This window comes from Mytilinidion resinicola (genome assembly GCF_010093595.1).
Source record: "Mytilinidion resinicola strain CBS 304.34 unplaced genomic scaffold BDZ99scaffold_12, whole genome shotgun sequence".
NCBI classification, from domain to species: domain Eukaryota; kingdom Fungi; phylum Ascomycota; class Dothideomycetes; order Mytilinidiales; family Mytilinidiaceae; genus Mytilinidion; species Mytilinidion resinicola.
The window spans coordinates 1408775-1426745 of NW_022985448.1; the positions used below are offsets into that span (position 1 = coordinate 1408775).

At 56.0% G+C, this 17971-nt stretch overlaps 6 protein-coding genes across 6 annotated transcripts; 2 read left to right on the top strand and 4 right to left on the bottom strand.

Moving 5' to 3' along the window:
- Window positions 1-1710: 1710 nt before the first annotated feature.
- Window positions 1711-3488, bottom strand: BDZ99DRAFT_390775 (uncharacterized protein; the record flags this gene model as incomplete). The annotated part of the gene is made up of 2 exons (XM_033715693.1): window positions 1711-3133; window positions 3433-3488. The coding sequence occupies 2 exons, from the start codon at window positions 3486-3488 to the stop codon at window positions 1711-1713; spliced, it is 1479 nt and encodes a 492-aa protein (XP_033575564.1).
- Window positions 3489-4436: 948 nt separating this feature from the next.
- BDZ99DRAFT_522138 (uncharacterized protein) lies at window positions 4437-5117 on the top strand (the record flags this gene model as incomplete). Its single annotated transcript, XM_033725683.1, has 1 exon — window positions 4437-5117. The coding sequence occupies one exon, from the start codon at window positions 4437-4439 to the stop codon at window positions 5115-5117; it is 681 nt and encodes a 226-aa protein (XP_033575565.1).
- A 3469-nt stretch (window positions 5118-8586) lies between these two features.
- BDZ99DRAFT_446195 (uncharacterized protein) lies at window positions 8587-10982 on the bottom strand (the record flags this gene model as incomplete). Its single annotated transcript, XM_033717959.1, has 4 exons — window positions 8587-9117; window positions 9202-9464; window positions 9525-10624; window positions 10716-10982. 4 exons carry the CDS (start codon window positions 10980-10982, stop codon window positions 8606-8608), a joined length of 2142 nt encoding a protein of 713 aa, XP_033575566.1. The 3' UTR covers window positions 8587-8605.
- Window positions 10983-11882: 900 nt separating this feature from the next.
- Window positions 11883-13751, bottom strand: BDZ99DRAFT_390397 (uncharacterized protein; the record flags this gene model as incomplete). The annotated part of the gene is made up of 2 exons (XM_033715682.1): window positions 11883-12933; window positions 13078-13751. 2 exons carry the CDS (start codon window positions 13749-13751, stop codon window positions 11883-11885), a joined length of 1725 nt encoding a protein of 574 aa, XP_033575567.1.
- A 590-nt stretch (window positions 13752-14341) lies between these two features.
- Window positions 14342-14800, bottom strand: BDZ99DRAFT_522141 (uncharacterized protein; the record flags this gene model as incomplete). Its single annotated transcript, XM_033725684.1, has 1 exon — window positions 14342-14800. One exon carries the CDS (start codon window positions 14798-14800, stop codon window positions 14342-14344), a length of 459 nt encoding a protein of 152 aa, XP_033575568.1.
- Window positions 14801-15410: 610 nt separating this feature from the next.
- Window positions 15411-15731, top strand: BDZ99DRAFT_478077 (uncharacterized protein; the record flags this gene model as incomplete). Its single annotated transcript, XM_033722146.1, has 1 exon — window positions 15411-15731. The coding sequence occupies one exon, from the start codon at window positions 15411-15413 to the stop codon at window positions 15729-15731; it is 321 nt and encodes a 106-aa protein (XP_033575569.1).
- Window positions 15732-17971: the final 2240 nt, after the last annotated feature.

A 17971-nucleotide genomic window follows, 5' to 3' on the forward strand; every position in this document is an offset into this window, starting at 1 on the left:
CGAATGAAGAAGAATCGTTTATACCCCCCAACCGCCCAACCGAAGCCCATCTGCACGTGGAAGTCACGCCCCATCCCTCTCCCATCGACTCTCGATGACGTCTGATGAGAGATGAGCTAAGTAACGCCGTGCCTCACGTGCTCGCTTCCGTAGGCGAGTATAAATCTTCCTCGTCGAGCGGCTCGACCGAGTTTCAGAGGTAGAGGGGTTTGGACGCCGGACAACAAATCTCGACGTTGCTATGCGATGTGCGGTGGTCCTGTGTTCTGGGAAAGGCGGAGGAGTCGGGGTCGAAACAGAAGCGCAGGGGGATCTATGGAAAGAGGGGAGAGAGGTGGGTGCCACCTCGCCTATCCCATCGTGATGATACTCTCAATCTGTCCCCCCGTCTTCCCCATCTCCATTACATCTTCCCACCGCTTACGTCCGCCAGGTTCGCTAGACCGTGTAGTTCATCATTCGAATGAGCAAACTTCTCTCCACCATCAATGAACCATACCCACCGCCAGCTCTCCCCTCTCCCTTCTCTCCATCGACAATCACAGCCTATGATTTGAACCGAACCACCACCCACTCCAGCAACAACAACATGATGAGTTTCGCAGTCCCAATTTTGCTTGCACCCCAATCCCCAGCACGATCCGACCTTCTCATCACCGGTGAGGTCGATAACTTTTGATCGAGGCCCGCCTCAAACTCTCCTCCGCCCATGAAGAAGAAACGGCGGCAGATGGAAGGAGAAGTTTATATACCTACCGGAAGCGAAAGGAAAACAAAATCACGTGACTATCCTAAGCGAGGAAGGTGACTAAGAAGAGTGAAGGCACTGGAGATTAGAGATTGGAGACACGTGACTCATGCGAGGATGAAGAGAAGGAAAGTGAGGGTAAAGCGAAGTTTAAAGAGCGTGCCAGACACAGCAAGTCACGTGCTCGGCTAATTAAGTAAATGATCTAAGCGGAAAAATGAGCACGTGATAGGACTAGATGAGTAAGCGTCAAGATCTGGTCAGGTGATGAGCGAGAAGACTAAAGAACCACAAACCGAGCAGAAAAGTGTACCAAGAGAGGTCGAAGAACTATCAATCTTTTCTATTCGCTCTTCTTCCACTATAGCAGAGCACCACCGCCCAATTACGAAATTAGGCATACGTATGTAATCGAACCACCCGAAAGCCCACTACCATGGTATCAGCAACTCCATAATGCCCTCCTTCCCCATAATGCAGTTCCACAACCTGCTCACACAACAAAAGAAAAAGGCTAAGCCACCACTGAGACCAGACACCTGGCCCCCATGCACCAGACCGTATGCCTTTCGCTAAAACCGCATGTGGAAACGAAAGGAAAGAGAGAAGCTGGAAGGCCTAGCCTCATGAAACCGCTTAACCCGAACCCAGCACCCGATCCCAGCACCATTTCCCCCCCTCCACACATAGGAACGGGTATCGGTATCAGCCCCCACGGAAAAGCAAATAACGCCCGCTAGAAGTGCTGCAGAGGTATAGTTTGAGAGAGAAACTTGAAAGAGGAAAAAAGAGAGAAGACAGTCATACAAATCGTGAATCTTTCGAGACGACGGGAAGAGAAGCGCTCAAACTCCGAATCATGCGGGCTTTGGAAGCATGCAAGTATGAAGCGATGTGGTCAATCTATCGTGCTCTGTGTTGTGATCGGTCCAGTGGTGGTACTGCTCTAGGAGAGAAGTCGACTATGATTTCTGCATCGTCTTGACCTTGCTGAAGAAACGACTGACGAAACCCTTGTGGCCGTTGGACTTGACGGCGAACGCGCCCCTTGAGCCGGTCATGTCGTCGGTCAGATTCAGCTCCTCCAGAGCGAGCGGGTCGGCATTAGTCCCTCGGTGTGCCTGCCAGCCATACAGTGCGTCCTCGTCAGAACGAAGGTCAGGCCGTGTGAGTGTCATCCGCAACGTCATCTCGCGATTGCCGTTCAAGGCCTGAGAGTAGAGTTCTTGAGTCTTTGACCGACCATGCATGGGATGGAAGGGTGGCAGGCCGGCAGAGTCGAGGGAAGAGAAGTTGGACGACGGCAGACGGGTCGGGTGGAATGGAGTAGGGTCGGACGGGGTGACTGGGGACTCGAGTTCGCCCATGGACTCATCGTCGGAGTCTGGCGGGGATTCCGGCCCGATTTCGTCGTCGTTGTCTTCGAGGAACGAGATCTTGTCGTCTTTGAGAAAGGTTTGGACGTCGTGACTGATCTTGCGGGCGTGGGTGACTTCTTTGGGGAGCTCCAGCTGTGGGGCAACGCTGTTGGCACCGGTGGACGGGAAGCCGAACTCGATGGCCTCATCGAACTTCTGCGGTGAGGCTAAGTAGAGTCGGAGCTTCATCCGAGCTTCAGGGTCCTGGTAGTGCTTGGCTTCGGGGTCGTAGATCGGCGCGGCGGGCTCGCTGGAGTATCGTGGGCCCGAGTTGGACTGTGCACGAGGTCTCCATGCTTGCTGAGAGGCCGAGAAGAAGGGCGGAGCTGACGTTGGCGGCGCGGAGGAGGTTGAGTTGCGGGTGAAGGGTATAGCGGTGAGCGACAGTGTCCGCCTGAACGACGACCTCCTTGACCGGTGCTCCCTGGGCGGCTCTGGTGGTGGCATCTCGTCGAAGTGGATGAAGGTGTCTTCGTCCTTGTTGTCTGAATCGTCGGTGCTGTTGTTGAGCACCGAGTCGTGCGTGAAAGACCGCTTTCGAGATCGGCCTCGTGCCGGTGTGCTCTCTTTGTCCTCAAAGAGCTCGACGCGTTCCTGCAGCCGGTCGTAGTCGGTTACGGCGAGGTCTTGGTATGATTCGGTCTGCTCGTGGTACAATTGCTCGTCGGCGGGATCGAGGATGTACGTCTCACAGCGGCCGGCGAGTAGCACCTGCTCTTCGCGGGAGAAATGGCGTCGTCGAATTTTTTCCGGTAGGGACAGGAACCATTGGGCTTCGGCCTGCGAGATGTTGTACTCTTGACGGATCGACTGCTGCTTTCTCAGTCGTCGGCGGGCTCGGGTGCCAGAGGTGGTCAGGCCATTGGGGTTGAAGGTCGACTGGCGGAGGGAGGAGGAGCGTTGAGGTTGCGGGCGGAAGGCGCCTTCAGCAATGCGCAGGCGCTCGAGCGACGAGAAGTACTTTCTCCTGAGACGGGGTGAGGTTAGCTTGGACGGTTTGCATGTGCTGTCAGTGGCCGGGTTCGCGCGTGTGGGGAGTTTTGTCACGCAGCTGCAGACAGCCAGCCGACATGCAGCGTGAGAACCAATGCGGGCGAGGCATGCAGGAGACGGCGTGCGAACCACCAGTAGACCGCCTGTTGGCCCACCACGGCGCAGGTTAGGGCCGGCAGCGCAGGAATTGGTAGGAACAGGCAACGCTGGCCGTGGCCGCGCAATGGGAGGGAGGGGTGGAGTCTGGAGTTGATAGTGCGAGTGTTGACTTACTGCACCGAGATGGGGAGGGCCTCGTACGCTGCCTCGGACAGCAGCACCGGCTTCATGGCGGAGGAGCCGCGGAGAGACGGCGAGGAGGCAATTGCGCGGGACGGAGCAGACGAGAGACGAACAGCAGCGGGGCGGGCTGCTTTTGAGGGCAGCGTGGAGCCAGGCATGGCGGTTGGCGGTGGTGTATCTGGAGCTGCGGTGCGCTGGACGCTCCATCAATATGGATACGGATCGTGGACGCGACGGGGATTGCCTGGACGGCAGCGGGCGAATGAGAGGGTATGGCGCGCAGGCTCGAGATGCACCACGCCGAACAGCTGGCCGTCAGCAAGACAGCACAGCAAAGCAGAGGCTGAAGCAGTGTGATGGGGTGGAGCAAACGGAGCAGCTGCGGAAGCACTCTGGCATGGCATTCACGGCCTCCAGCGCTAATTAAGTCGCGATGTCTGCGTCTGCTCGCGGGGCCCCTTGGTGTCCCGACCACCCCGACCACCACGACCTCTCTCCACACCTCAGGCCGGCCAATTGCTCCCCACCTTGGCGCAAGGATAGACACCCCCCGCAAGGGGAACGCGCCCTCGTCGCCCGGGTGCCAAGCGGCGACCTCGGACGCTGTTCCTGGCCGTGAGGGGCGGCCACATTCATCTCCATGCACGCCGCCTCCCTGGCCATAAACATCTGCGTGGCCCTCTGGTCAGACACTCGCGTCCCAGCGGCGGAGCACAGAGGCAGCATCCATCCACACCGCTCCTCGCACGCGGCCGCAAGCAGCGCCCTTCGCGCCCAGCAGAGACTGCTCTCCGCGCTAGACGACTGCCGTCGGACGGCATCGTCCGGTAGCCGCCCGCCAGGTACGCGCAGAGACGGCTCTGCTAGTGTCGTGAATGGTGCTCGCTGCGCTGGCCTCGTTGCGGGAAACCTCGTGTGGATCGGGCTCGAAGCAGCATTCGGCCCGCTCGCCGACGCCTTGAGCGCGACTTCCCAGCGTTCGGCCTGGACTGAGCATGCCAGCCAGTGCCAGCCAGTGCCAGCCAGTGCCAGCCAGTGCCAGCCAGTGTTCTGACTCCGGAACCTGGCAAATGGCCGCCTTGGCCGCTGGGAAAACGGCCGCACTGGTTGAATTCTCCGGCCTCGCGGCCAGCTCTGGACAGCGCCTTTTGCATAACGTGGACCATGTCAGACACCGTGTCAGACGCCATGTCGACGACCCTGTCGAACTCTGCAAGAGAAGCTCTGAAGACCTTGACGCCCGCCAGATAGATGTGCTGCTATCGGCGGGGATCGCCAAGCGGTCCTCAACACCACGCATGTCGTCTCCCACCATCGCCAGCCTCAACCTCGCCGCGCGCTGTGTCTCGGATGCCTCGTCTCACTGCCCGTGGCCTCAGCACGATTCACAGATCAGGCACGCGAACAGAGAAACATTGGACCGCTCGGGCCTTCCTGCAGTCGGACTTTGCGCACTGTCGCCATCGTGGCCAGCACCGCTCTCTTCCCGTCGGTTTCAAGAGGCACCTTCTCGGCCGCGCGAACCCGCGAAGCTGGCCTCTCCCGCTGCCCGGGACCCCAGTTCTTTTCCCAATTCATCTGCCGCGCTGATCTCCACCAGATTGAGTGGCGGACGGAAGTGCAAGGCTGAGAAATCCATCACACCAATTGCTCCGCCCGGCGAATCAAAGCCCTGATATTTCTGTAAATTGTGAGCGACACGATTTCCAGAATTTCCACCGTCACACCCGCGGGATGAGATAACACGCAATCCCCACAATCAGCACCGCCAACTATTGATTCTCTCATCCGTCTGCGCCGCCATTGGATCGGCAGAGTTCAAGCGCGAGAAGAGATAAGCTTTTCTCCTCCAGCAGTCCTCCTTTACCCGCGTGATCATCGGGAGCATTGCTCTGAGGATCCTTGAATAACGGGCCGTCAGCTTCACAAGGCTCCCTTCTCCTGCACCTCACAAAGACGCCACAACGCCAAAAGATGCGGCACCGTTCGCGCATCAAGAGATCCTCATCCCTGTTGCGAGCGGATAGTGGACTTCGGAAGTCATCGCTTCCTCGTGTGTGGCCGTGATGATATGCCCCGGGATCCCCTATAACTTAAATAGAACCCTGCACTACCCGGGCGTTGTTGGTGGACTCACAAGTAATCCACCATCTCCCGTTTTGCTAGCGTAGGAGCGGTTGATGCAAGCCCAAGTCAAGCTGAACTGCTGCGTCAGGAGTGTGTTCGATGGGTTGAGGCATTTGGATGTCGTGAGCAGAAGTGGTTTGAGAATCCCCCAGTCACACGGAACAATTATTTACTCTATAGCTGCAGGGCACTGAAACGCGACGTCTGTCAATTATACAGCACGGAAACCACATACCATACATCGCATCTTGCTTGTCCGTGTACACAATGCTCCTAGCCTACCGATGGCATAGAACCGTGTCAAGCGTGTTACAAAACTCCGATAGTCCTTGGATTTCTGGAATAGATCCGTTCGCTGTTTCTGGCCCTGAGGACTCAACCCCTCAGCGTCAGGGTACATGCAGGATCCTCCCTGTACGAAGTAGCTCTGGCGACGCCATAATATGCGCTTGAATGACACTGCCGAACACGAGTTCCCAGCAATTACTTCAGAGCCAGCCGTGGGAAAACGCCTGTACATTTGCGTAACTAGCACACCAGTCAAAAGTGACTACAACATCATGCTCTTATTCGCTCTTTCACGCTCTCCTCGCGTCTCAGGAAACTACTGTCTCACGACATTCGCAGATGAAGAACACGTCTCTGGCACCGCGAAGCTGCAGCTCCACGTCGGCATGCGTCATCCCTTACACATCCGTCCGCAAAGCACACAAAAGTCCGTGGATGGGTAAGTGGAAACCCCGCAGCATGTTTCATATTCTATGCCAACATGAAGTCCGTCGTGACTCCATCTTTTCTTTTCATACCTCATCCTTGCGCCTCATCAATCCCATACCCCTCGAACGCCCAAAATACCAATCCAACCGTCCGGCTACCCCACCGGACATCTGCATATGCGTTCGTCCCACCGACGCGTCTTGAAACAAACCACTCTCGTAGTTCGATCCTGCGTGTTGGAATACCCAATTTTCAAGACGTCACATGAGCGGTGAAGAATATGTTCGCATGCGCAGCGCTGTGCGGACCGTACTCCGAGCATTAGCTAATCAAGTAACGGTCCAAAACACACCGCCAGCCGCCACGTCCACCATCGTCTATCGTCGACAGTGCTTCATGTCGTGGATATTGTAAGGTCACGTTGAAATCGCGTGAAGAATGTAGGTACCTCAAGTCGTAAACCAAAAGGTAACGCTCCAAAACACACCGCTGGCCGCCGTAGTCCTCGTCGTCCTCCACCACTCTTTCATGCTGTGGTCTACGCTCGACGTGGTCAAGTTGGGGTCCACGTACGACGTTGACCTGAAATGGACGTCATGGGCGCGTGGGTGATGGTAGCTTGGTGTCGGGGTCTTCTTGTGTACGTACCACAGGGGTATAATAGCATCGACAAATATATTCTGCATCATCCTACCAAGACCTCTGTATCTCTTACCCACGCGTGCAAGCCTCCTGAATCTTCCCTCGCATCATCGTTTCTCCACTCCTTGCCTCATCTTCCGTTGTTCTACAAGACCGCGCGTGTTTTTGAGAAAGTGGACCTTGCCTTGCTCTCCGCCCCGCAATCGAGCTCGTACGACCACCAGCTCGGTCCTCACTTCCTTGCATATTGTAGTGGGTAACTCCAGCAATCGACTGCCTGCACCAAACGTAGGACTCCCTTTTCCTGCCGAACTTCGCGTAAACCCTTACTCAACGCCTCTTCCAATATTTTTCCCACCCCCCTCCATCTGGACTTATGCAGCTAATTGAGTAGGCTTTGCCTTACACTGCGCCCTCACACTCAACTCCGTTCAAGCTCGTATCAACTAGCAATTCGTAGCATGCAGGATTTCATTCTAAACCCTAAGTAATAAGCCTCCTATTTTCTCCCTGATTTCTATTAGCCCTTGCTTCACTCCCGCGCCTTCGGCAAGCCGTGAACGGCAGTGTGAGGTCTCAGAGGAAGTCCCCTCCCCCCCCAAAAAAAGAGCAAAAGACCACCCTCCTCGGGGGGAGGGTGTAGAAACCACCGGACGGTTTACTCCGTGACGATGGACTTATTACGTTTCCGCGCGACTTTTCAGTCGACTTTATAGGAAAGAGAGCCATAATGTTCGAATTCCTGACAAGGGGCGGGATTCGAACCCAGCGCCCTCGTAGGAGGGTGGTGTTTTGCGCGGGACCATTGCCACTGCGGCGCCCGACCGGCCTGCTGTTCCAATTAGTTGGGGAGTTGGCCGAGTTAAACCGAAGATATAGACTCAAAACGAGCCGCTGTCAAGCCCACAGGGTGAAAGATTGTGGCGCTGCAGCCTCTACCGGCGGCGGAGCTTCACCACACTCACGGCATTACTTACCAGCACAGCTCTCTCTCTCACACATCTAAATCAACATGCCTCTTCGCCAAATCAATCCTCCCATCTCTACCGCTCCCGTCTAGACTTCTACTGACTTCACTCATGCGTCTTCGTCCCGATATCTCTCGCCTTGCCTTCGGTGAGCTTGCGCGCGACGCGACGAGGAATCCGCAGCTGCCGGCTTCCATGTTACGAGAAGGCTCTTCGGCACGCACTGTAGAGGCTATCCCAAGAAGACTTTCCATACTTCACCTGAACCCTTCCTTACGCGACCGACCACCTTTTCGGCGTCAACGGCTGTACTGCGCACCACCGCATTCCATCTCATCTCACTTACTCGCCTTCCCATTCCTTACACCCCAACTCTCATGATTGCATAGCATTTCGCGAGGCGCACGCAAACTTTGGCCTGACAAGTAGGAGAATTGATAGATATCAGTTAGTTACATAGGGGGGTATCTTAAGAAAAAAAAAAAAAAATAATCAAACCTCCACTACCCTTTTTTCTCTCGCCCGATTTCTTGTTGCATCAACCCAACCCTTCCTCGACGACATGCCGAACCCCCCCCCCCCCGGCATCTAGAAACTCCTCATCTCGCGTATCCAAGACACATATCAGCTTCCATCTCCAAACCTCCTTCACCTCCTCTTTCCCGACATCCAGAACCCCCCTTTCGCCCGACTTCTCACGCGGCACTACGCTACACCCCCTCCACCCCAATATCATAAAAATATTCCTCATCCGCCAACCCCTCCCTGCTCGGCAACACGGGCTCCTCGAGCCCCACATCCTCATACCGCACATTCAGCAACCGGATCTTCAGTCCATAACCCCCAATTAGATTCACCAGCTTACTCGTATCCGCCGTAATCGGCTGCTGGTTCAGCAGCATCAGCAGCCCGTCCAGCCACTCCGACGCCAGCGTGTGCGACTGCGGGTGCAGCTGCAGGAGGATGGATTCGGCGGTCGATGTCGACCTCGCGCGCGAGTGGCTGCGGGAGTGCGAGGTGGAGGGGTGGTCCGGGGGCAGGTAGCCGTGGATGGTGATTTTGGTGGATGTGGAGGCCGTGGCGGAGGTGCTGTTGAGGGAGTGCGGGTGCGGGCCGTTGTTGGGGGCCGTAGGGAGGGTTTTGAGGGTGCTGTCCGAGGAGGACGTCGAGGGGGCGGAGGCGGAGACGTTGGAGACGACCGAGGAGACGATGGAGAGGTCGACTGGTGTTGCATTTAGCATGCTGATCGAAGTTTTTGGAGATATTTGAATATGGTAAGGGTGGTTAAGGAACGTGGGATGCTCACTCTTCTCTTGTAAGGCGTCTAATCGCGGCTCTGTGTCCCCTCTTACATCGAAATCTGCGTAGTGGAGGTATCTTCTGTTATGTGATAAACGAACATATCGCCATGAGGAGGGAATCGTTCGTGACAGGCTCTTGCTAGTGATGGGCCCAGCGTCGGTGGCGTAGTTCATGGTTTGCGGGAACCAGGCGCCTTGTAGAAGACAACGGATGCGTTGTTCCTTGACGAATTGGAGGGCTTCGTGGTTGAGCTCATCGCGGACTTGGCTGAGAAGATGTTAGATTCTGATAGTTTATGAAAGGGTGAGGAAGTTGAGGGGGAAATACCGTAAATGATGCCCCCAAGCGTCTTCATATGTCAACTCTAACAGTTCCATCTGAAGTTCGCGCAGTCTTTGACAATCGAACTCTGCTAGCTCCTCTTCCACGTCTTTAATCTCCCGCACTCTAGGCGCTTGCCCGACGACCTGCTCAATCAAGATCCTGACTAACTCCTCAATCTTTTCGAAATCTTCCACTTCAGCTCCGGCAGCTTTCCATAGCCGGATGAAGGAATTCAATCCACTGGTATGTAGCCTCGACCAATGCAGCAGCATAGGCTTAAACGCTCTATCGAAATTCGACCGCGACTCATGATTCACATACCGCTGCGAATCACTCTCATCGCTCTTATCCACCTCAAAGTGCTCGTACAGAATCGACGTAACCGCCAGACTCGCCCTCGCAATCGGACACCTCTGCTCCGCGGGCTCAGCCGACTGCTCCAGTAACAACTTCTGGAACCCGTCCTCATTCTTATACACGAAATCCGTCAAGTCCATTAAGCCGAGGAAGCCCGTAGCGTCGAACTCCCACGCCGGACTCTCCGTCTCGAACCCCAACCTCCGCCACTTCTCTGGATGCGACTTCTGGCTCTTCTTCGGATCCGCGGGCTTCGAGGGGTCACTCGCGACATGCAGCCCCCGTATAGCGCGCCTGTGATCCGGCTTCTCCAGGTCGACCTTCTCCTCTCTCCACTTCCGCAACAGCACCTTTGTCAAGCTCTGGAACTCTAGTAACGGATGCGCAAGATCCTGCACCGCGCTGCTCTGCATGAGCCCGTATACGCTCTTAATCACCCCCAGCTCCTGCAGCTGCTTTATGAACTTGGGCCACTCCGTATCCTCATCATTGGCAACCGCATCCCGCATGAGCGAGTTAATGAGCTGCAGTGAATTCGCGCAGAGTGCATGGTCGGCCGACGTGATTTTCTCGACGAGCATCGGGAGGAACTGGGGATGCAGGTCCACGGCGGGCTTCAGGCGCTGGAAGCCCGTGATGCCGGGTTGGGAGTCGCGGCGGTGGGGGTGGGAGACTATGGCGGCGAGGACGGACATGGCGCCGCGGTTGACGTTGACGAGGGGTTGGGCGACGACGAGTTCGACGACCTAGATGTTCGATATCCATGTTAGCAAAGCTCTTGTATACCTCAATCCCCGATTAAGACCAGAGCCACAGAAAAGAGAGTTGTCGACCAACCCGTCCAATCAACTCATCGCTAACCCCCTCCCACCCCTTGTCCAGCTCCAGCAGCCTACTTAAGCTTGTCAAGCAATACGCCAGCGTATTCCCCGTACTATGCAGCGCCAGAAACCGCAGCTTCGGCAGCCCGCCCTCGTAGATAAACACGTCGGCGAAGGACGGGTCCCCGATCGCGGACTGTAGCTTGAAGACGGCCATCTTGCGCACGCTCTCCTCGTCGCTGCTGAGCCGCTCGACGAGCTCCGAGACGTTGATGTTGTCCATAATTATATCTTTCTCGCGGGCGCGGCGCAGAGGGGGGAAGGAGTTGAGGAAGCGGTTCGGGCGGCCAATGGAGGTCGAGAGTCGCGGTTTTGGGTATCAATTCGACAGCGTCGTGGTCGCGCGGGGGGCTCGGAGAGTTGTATCTGACAGGCGACGGTGCGGTTTTGCGCGGAGAACTAACTGGATCTCTTTTTTCAGGTCGTTTACGCGTTGGAAGAAGGTCCGAAGTCAAACTCAGGGACCAACCGCGACGAAGGCTTGGCGGATTTCCCGAACCGACCCACACCACGGAAGTGGTCCACTTGGGCGGGAAATGTGACAGCTCAGCTTTTGATTTTGGGACCCACACCCATTGAGAATGCCCCTGTGCAAATCAATCTTGCAAGTGAGTGCGTTATCTTAGACCAATTAGCCAATGATCCATTTTAAGTATTTATTGTATATAGATTTTTAATAACGTGCTGAACCTCTGAACAGCGGCGAGATGAGTACCACATAAGTTACCTTTGTAGCATGGGATACCCATCCAAGTTTCCGAAAGTGTTCACAGACTTCTGTCCACTCCACGTAGTAGTCGAATGCGCACGCACAATTAAACTGTCTAAGTTGGGTGCAGTATATTATTCTCAACCATATAGCAGCGTAAAAGCTACCCGGCATTGTCGTTGATATCGAGCCCATGCATCTCGTAAATGCTTATGCAATGGCACTCCGAGTCCCGTGGGACGACGTCCAAATTCGACCCGTGAACTCCATCGCCTGCAAAATGCCACATCAGTGGCCTTAAAAAAACAAGGCATGTGAAGCGAATAAAACCACCTGAGCAAATGCAACCACCCAAATCCGCTTTCAAAATCCAGGTCCGAGGGACCGATATGAACACCGTGATCTTCCTAGCGATCAACTCCGCCAACCCACGTTCCAGATGACGTGTGCAATGTCGCGAGCCGTATTAACTGTGTCTACCACTCGTCCTATTATTCCTGGCGCTACTGGCTCGTCGTCCGCTTCGTCGTAAGGCATGAACATACCTGATGCTGTGCGTCGTAGCCCGACTGATGCTTCGCCGCTCTCGGCTTCTGTCTCCGGTGAGCTTCGTCCCATTGCGGATTCTTGTCCGTCCTTGAACGCTCCTGATGGCTCCCAGGAGATATCGTCATCTTCCTCATCGTCGTCGGCGAGTAGAAAGTTGGTCGACGGGTTTGAAGGGCGAAGTGTTTCTTGGGAGGGGGAGGGAGATAGCCTGCTCGATCGCCAATATCCCAACGAATGGGTAGGAGGCTGGTCGGGCATGTCGGGTGAGTCGGTTCGGTATTTGAGTGTTGTTGAGGGTAATTTTGCAATCGTTTTGCTGTCGCTGCTGAAACTGTTTCTTGAATTGGTCCGGGATAGCTGCTTTTTCTTTTTTGACTTTTTCATCATGACCACTCCATCATCAGACGACGAATCATCGTCACGGAGGGCCCAATTTTGGCGTTCGTCATCATCGTCGTCGTACTCGCCATCTTTGAGATCTACTGCAATGCACTGTTCCACCTTGTCGTCGAATCGGATATGCTTCCGCTCACCATGATCTGGTGTCTGCAATCCTGATGTCGATCGGGAGGAGGTAGAGTAGTCGGTGGTATCTCGACTAATTGTACGGGATGGTATCGATGAAGTAACGAAATCTGACACAGCCCGCTCCATGGTAGGTCGATTTCGTGATGATTTGCTGTTCTCTTGCTGTGCTTGGACGGCCGCCGCTGCTTGCTTTACTAGCGACGATGCCGATATCGATCGCTGCAGCATCACTTCAGACACGCTACGCTTCTTGAGGATGGGCTTCTTGTTGAGGAATGAGTTGCTCTTCGATAGCCTGCTAATAGGCTCCGAGGCATGCTGGGAGTACGATCGGTTTGATGCAGTCTGTAGCGGGCCGTAGAGCCACGTTACGTCGCAATCTTTCAGCCTGATTGGTCTGTTAGCAATTGATGGAAACCTTACGAACGTTTGCTTCATCGAATGGAATCCATGGAATTGTCAATGCGTCCGAAATTGTTGGCCGTGCATGTTTCCGACGAGAAGGTAGTGAAAGAGAAGGGATTTCACGAACCAATTGAGAGTCTCGGGAGACACCGTTCGTAGCTTGTACTTCGATTTGGCCCACGTCCTCCAAGAAGCATTCTCCAATCTCGATCGTTCTCCGTAGATTTTTCGTTTTCCAACGATATGCCTCCAAGACGACCAGATGTCTTCCTCTTGCCAGTCATGCGATAGATAGTCGACGTGTTGGGACGGCTCGTGTTTTATCGCGGTGTCGTCCTCGCTCTTGGGCAATGGCTCGGGGCTCGTCGTTGTTGGCGATATGGGGTCGTCGTCGCCGACCTCATCATCCGAATTGAGCGTGAGCTCGGTGTAGACCGTGACGGGACTGGAGGGCGGGTTGAGTCCTTTGTGCGGCTCGTTGGGTGCGGTGGAGGAATAGCCCGGAAACGAGAATTCGCCATCCTCATCCTCCTCCTCGTCAAGACTAGTTTCTAGCGACAAGGTGCTCGCGGGCGTGGACTGGTAGGAGGCGTAGCTGGAGAGATTGGTCGAGGATGCTCGCGGCGAGGAGGGTGCAGACGAAGGGAGTGAGCCAAAGTTGGACCGGCGCGACGAGGAGTACGAGGACGAGTTGTTGCCGAGGAAGAAGGAGGTCTGCGAGTGCGAGGAGCGGCGGAGCGGCGAATTGGAGTAGTTGTTCAGCTGTCCGTCCGAGACGTGTACGGGCAGTACTTCGGCCATGTCGCTGGAAGACGTCGAGCGGCGGTTTACGGTGCAACGCGAGACGATGGCCCAGTACCCTCCTCCGCTGTAGTTCCCACTGCTGGTTGGACCACGCTCCACATGCGTTCCGCGGTGTCTGAAGAGACTGGCAGTGAAGTGGTGGTGATGTCCGAAGAGTCGTGGGGTGGCGAGGTGAGGCGGGCGTGTTGATTTGTGATGTGGGCGAAGGTGGAGGAGAGACGGCGGAGGGTTGTGGCGTCGAGGGATGGGCAGGGTGATCAGGGCCGTGGGCGTGGGGAAGAAGGGCGCGATAGAGCACGAGGATGGCGCTCAGACCGCAAAGCTTGTGCGCGATCTAGAAGAATTTGAGGTGGAGTCGCGAGCAACGGCCACCCCCAGATGCGGGGCTGCCAGTCGCGCGAGCACTGCGACGCTGAGACGCTGGTACGCTGGTAGCCTTGGGCGGCCGGAGCGGAGGCTGGACTCGAGAGACGCAATTGGGCCACAGGCGGCGGCGTAGAGTTTGTGAATGCACGGAGGCGCAGGCCTGGTGTTCGACAGGACGAGAGGCAGGAGAATCGCGGGATGATCAGCCGGCGCTCAAGGCCTCAGAACGGCCCTCTTAGGCCTTTGAGGCCCTGGACACGGCGAAGAATGCCGCTGCTGAGCATCGACCAAATCACAGGGCGATCCCGCCGCGGCGGGTTGAGCGTTGCGACGAGCTCCTGCCGCGTTCCGGCTGCGGATTCGCCCCATCCATATTCAGTCCCACGGTGCTCTGTTTTCGTGTGCCTCAGGACGATGGATGCCACACCAGGCCATGGCACAATGGCAGCACACACCCAGACAACGTCGCCATGGCCCCCCCGGCTGCGCATCTGCATGGCCTGGCAATTCACCAGATAGCAGTCCCGATAAGCCGCCGCCTCCATGCCACCCACGGCTGATCGGCCTGGCCTGACGCCTGCATCGACCCGCCCGCCCTCCATCTGACGACTCAACACCATGCACCCGTTCCGTGCCAGCAGCGCCTTTGACGAAGGGAACAGCACTGCCCGTACGGCCATTCTGTTTGGAGCCCTGCCTCTGCCCTAACACGCCCAATTGAGGCCGACTAGACAGCTCGTAGGCATCTTCTAGACAACTCCTGGGCGAGACGACGAGGACAGCGGAAGGATTCAGCTTCACTCGCCCGCAGCGGCGACTCCACACCAGACAGCGCTACTCAAATAGGTTCTCGCCGCGCTCGCTGCCGCCCATGGATATCCTGTTTTCACCCTGTGTTCCCTGTTGTGGGCGACGAGATCCCCGTCTGTGTTTGATGCACTTGCAGCAAAACACCATGATAACATCCGCATATCCAAGCCCAGCAGCGCTACCCTACCCCTCACTCGTGCCCATACAAAGCCAGGCAAGTCAGACTCGTTCTTTGGATCCACAATGCCGACGACGTGCTCAGCTCTGTCGATTGGTGCCGTCTTGGCAACCTGGCGGTAGCGTAGCGGTTCATCGAGCCATTTTCACACATCCGATGTCTGGACGACTGACTGCTCCAGCGGCACAGGCATCAGCACTACGAGGTGTGCACGCGTGGACCGTCCGTCACCTTCCGCGTCCATGTCTGGGTAGAGCGTGCATTGGAGGCCTGGCGCTCGCTCGGCTGGGTGCTTAGGCATTATGTCGGGCATTTCCACGTCGCCACACGCAGGCCGTTGCACAGCGGCTCTTCCAAGAGGCCACCAGGAGGGCACCGCTCCGGCATGCGACGAGGTTGGCGATAGCCTAGCTCCGCAACCGGCAGCCGGAGGAGGCGCTGGTGTTGCGGCATGCAGCTGCCATGAGCTCTTGGCGCGGCGCTGGCGGGGAACCACTCTTCCAGCCCTCCCTGACCAGCCTGCAACCATAACCGACGTTGACGAACGCGTCCCGGCCGTGGTGCTGCTGGAATCCTCCGGCTTGCCTGTGTGGGCGTCGCGGCGAGGGCGTTTTAGACGATAGGACGTCGTTTGTTTTGCTTGCAGCTCTTGCCGCAAGCAGGCCGCCCAACGGCCCAGCATACCCCATGCTGCCCTCCAGACTTTAAAGTGTGCGTGGCTTGCAGCGCAGTGGGGGCTCTGCATCGACACTGCAGCCGAAACCGTCCAATCCCGCCATTGAGGCTGGTGTGACAAAGGGCTTCCCCCCAATTGGCCTGCCGTGCCCTCACCGACTCTCGCAGGGCTGGCGTCGTGGTGTACCGAGCCTGGCCGCCGCCATGGTTTCCCACTTCCCCGCCAGGCTTACGAGTTGGCATTTGCATCCATCACGACAATCTGGAGTAGCTTCTCCGGCCCGCTGCTACCGCCACGCCTCTCCCTTGCTTCCGTCCGAAGTCTTTAGTGATGGGACCTGGTATTTGCGCCGCAAATTCTCCCGTTCCCCTCCGAGCTCCTAGATTTCCCGATACAATATCGCCGCCGCGGTGCCCCCATCGATAGAGTTTGCGGACAGTGAGAAGCAGCAGGCGTTTTCCCCGTTGCAGTAAGCCGCGAAACCTCGTATCCTGCCGCCGTCACGACATTTACAGTTTTTGCTGCATCTCCAGGCAGTAATCCGGAGTTACCGATCTCCATTGCGCGTACAGAACGTTGCCAGGTGAGTTTGCAACGCAATTTCTGTGATGGAAGACGCGCGCTCTCCACTCAGGTTCATTGCTGCTGGCCGCCTACGTAGAAAGGGGCTTGGAAACCTGAAAATGTTCACGGCGAGCTCGTTTAGAGCGGGGATGGCATATGACGCCGGCCATTTGCTAGGGCTAGTTGCTAGGACGACATGCAAGCCTCCTCCTTTGCGCCATCAGCCCAACATCATAGGCAGTACTCTTCGGGAAGATCCTCGAGGATTCGTTTGGACCGGCCGTCCTGCTGCTAAATCTATACGCACATGGGCTATCTAGTACTGAATTTACATGTCCCTATTCCCTGCATCACTTCAATACGTCTACTATGTGTATCAGTTTACAACAACAACTCGAAACCCAATCATCTACCAGGGTGCCGAGTCCGACGGAGACATGGGTCGCAACACTTCTGCAATGCACGTACGTATGTCGTGCAGAATCTTCAGATTGATAGTGAGCCACTCCAACCCAGCAACACATCTAACCCCCTCCTCGTTTGCTGTCTTTCTTCCACATCTATCCCACATCCCGCGCTCGCAGACGATCCCAGTTCTTCCGTTGCTCGGCTCCTTGACATCGTTCCCTGGGGCACTCGCAGACCCCGCTTTGACCTTCAGTTCTACCATGTGAAGCTCCATGTCTCCTCAAATCTCCAACATGGTCCGACTGCAAGACATCGAGATCGATAGAGAGCCTGCGAATTATCGCTTTCAACATCAAGGATCGTCGCACATGATTGCATAGCACAGCGTCACGCGGAATATTGCCTTTCGCGGAAGCCGGACAAAGCATTTCACCTTCCAGCTCCGTACGAAGATTATATTGTCTTTCTTCCGCGGCGGGGACTACTCCGTACTTGCCTTCTCTGTTATGTAACTGGCTTCTGGGAACATGTCCATCCAACGTTCCACTGCATGATCTTCAGTCAACTAGTCTGTTCTCGCAGCCATGGCTTCAAACCTCGAAGAACACGATCGTCGATTTGCCAGCGTATAGAGGTCGTGATGAGTTCAAGGCTCTAGACTTTCCACCAACTGCGATACCAAGCCATTAGACCCTACAAGTTCTTGCCGCAGTGGCAATGAGTTTCTCTCTGGTAACCACAACACCAAGGGCGAAAGTCACGTATCAAGCCACTGAGATCACCGCGAACAAAGAATACTATTTTTGACCCCATAAATCCACTCTCGTTATCTATCCCACCAACGACTGCCACGTGCTTACAAAGGGCAATCCGTCACGGCTTGCCCCGCTAAAAACGTCTTTTTCTTCTGTCCCCTAGTCGGGTCTGTTTCGCTTGATTGCAGCAAAAACTGTGGATATTTGACGTCGAAATCTTTTCGACTCGGCCTGGCGGTCTCCGCGTCTTTGTTGTCGAGATAACGTTCTACTGATCAATCTGGCAGGTGGGTGCGAAGTTCCTTGGATGGTGTGATCGCCAGCCCACCTTTTCTTCTGTCTAGTAAGGCTTTCAACCATGGCTCAGTGCGAATTCCCACGCCATAACGCGCGCATCTTTAAATGGAGCAATATGGTTTACTAGTCCCCACTCAGGGAAGCCTAACCCGCGGGACTGTCC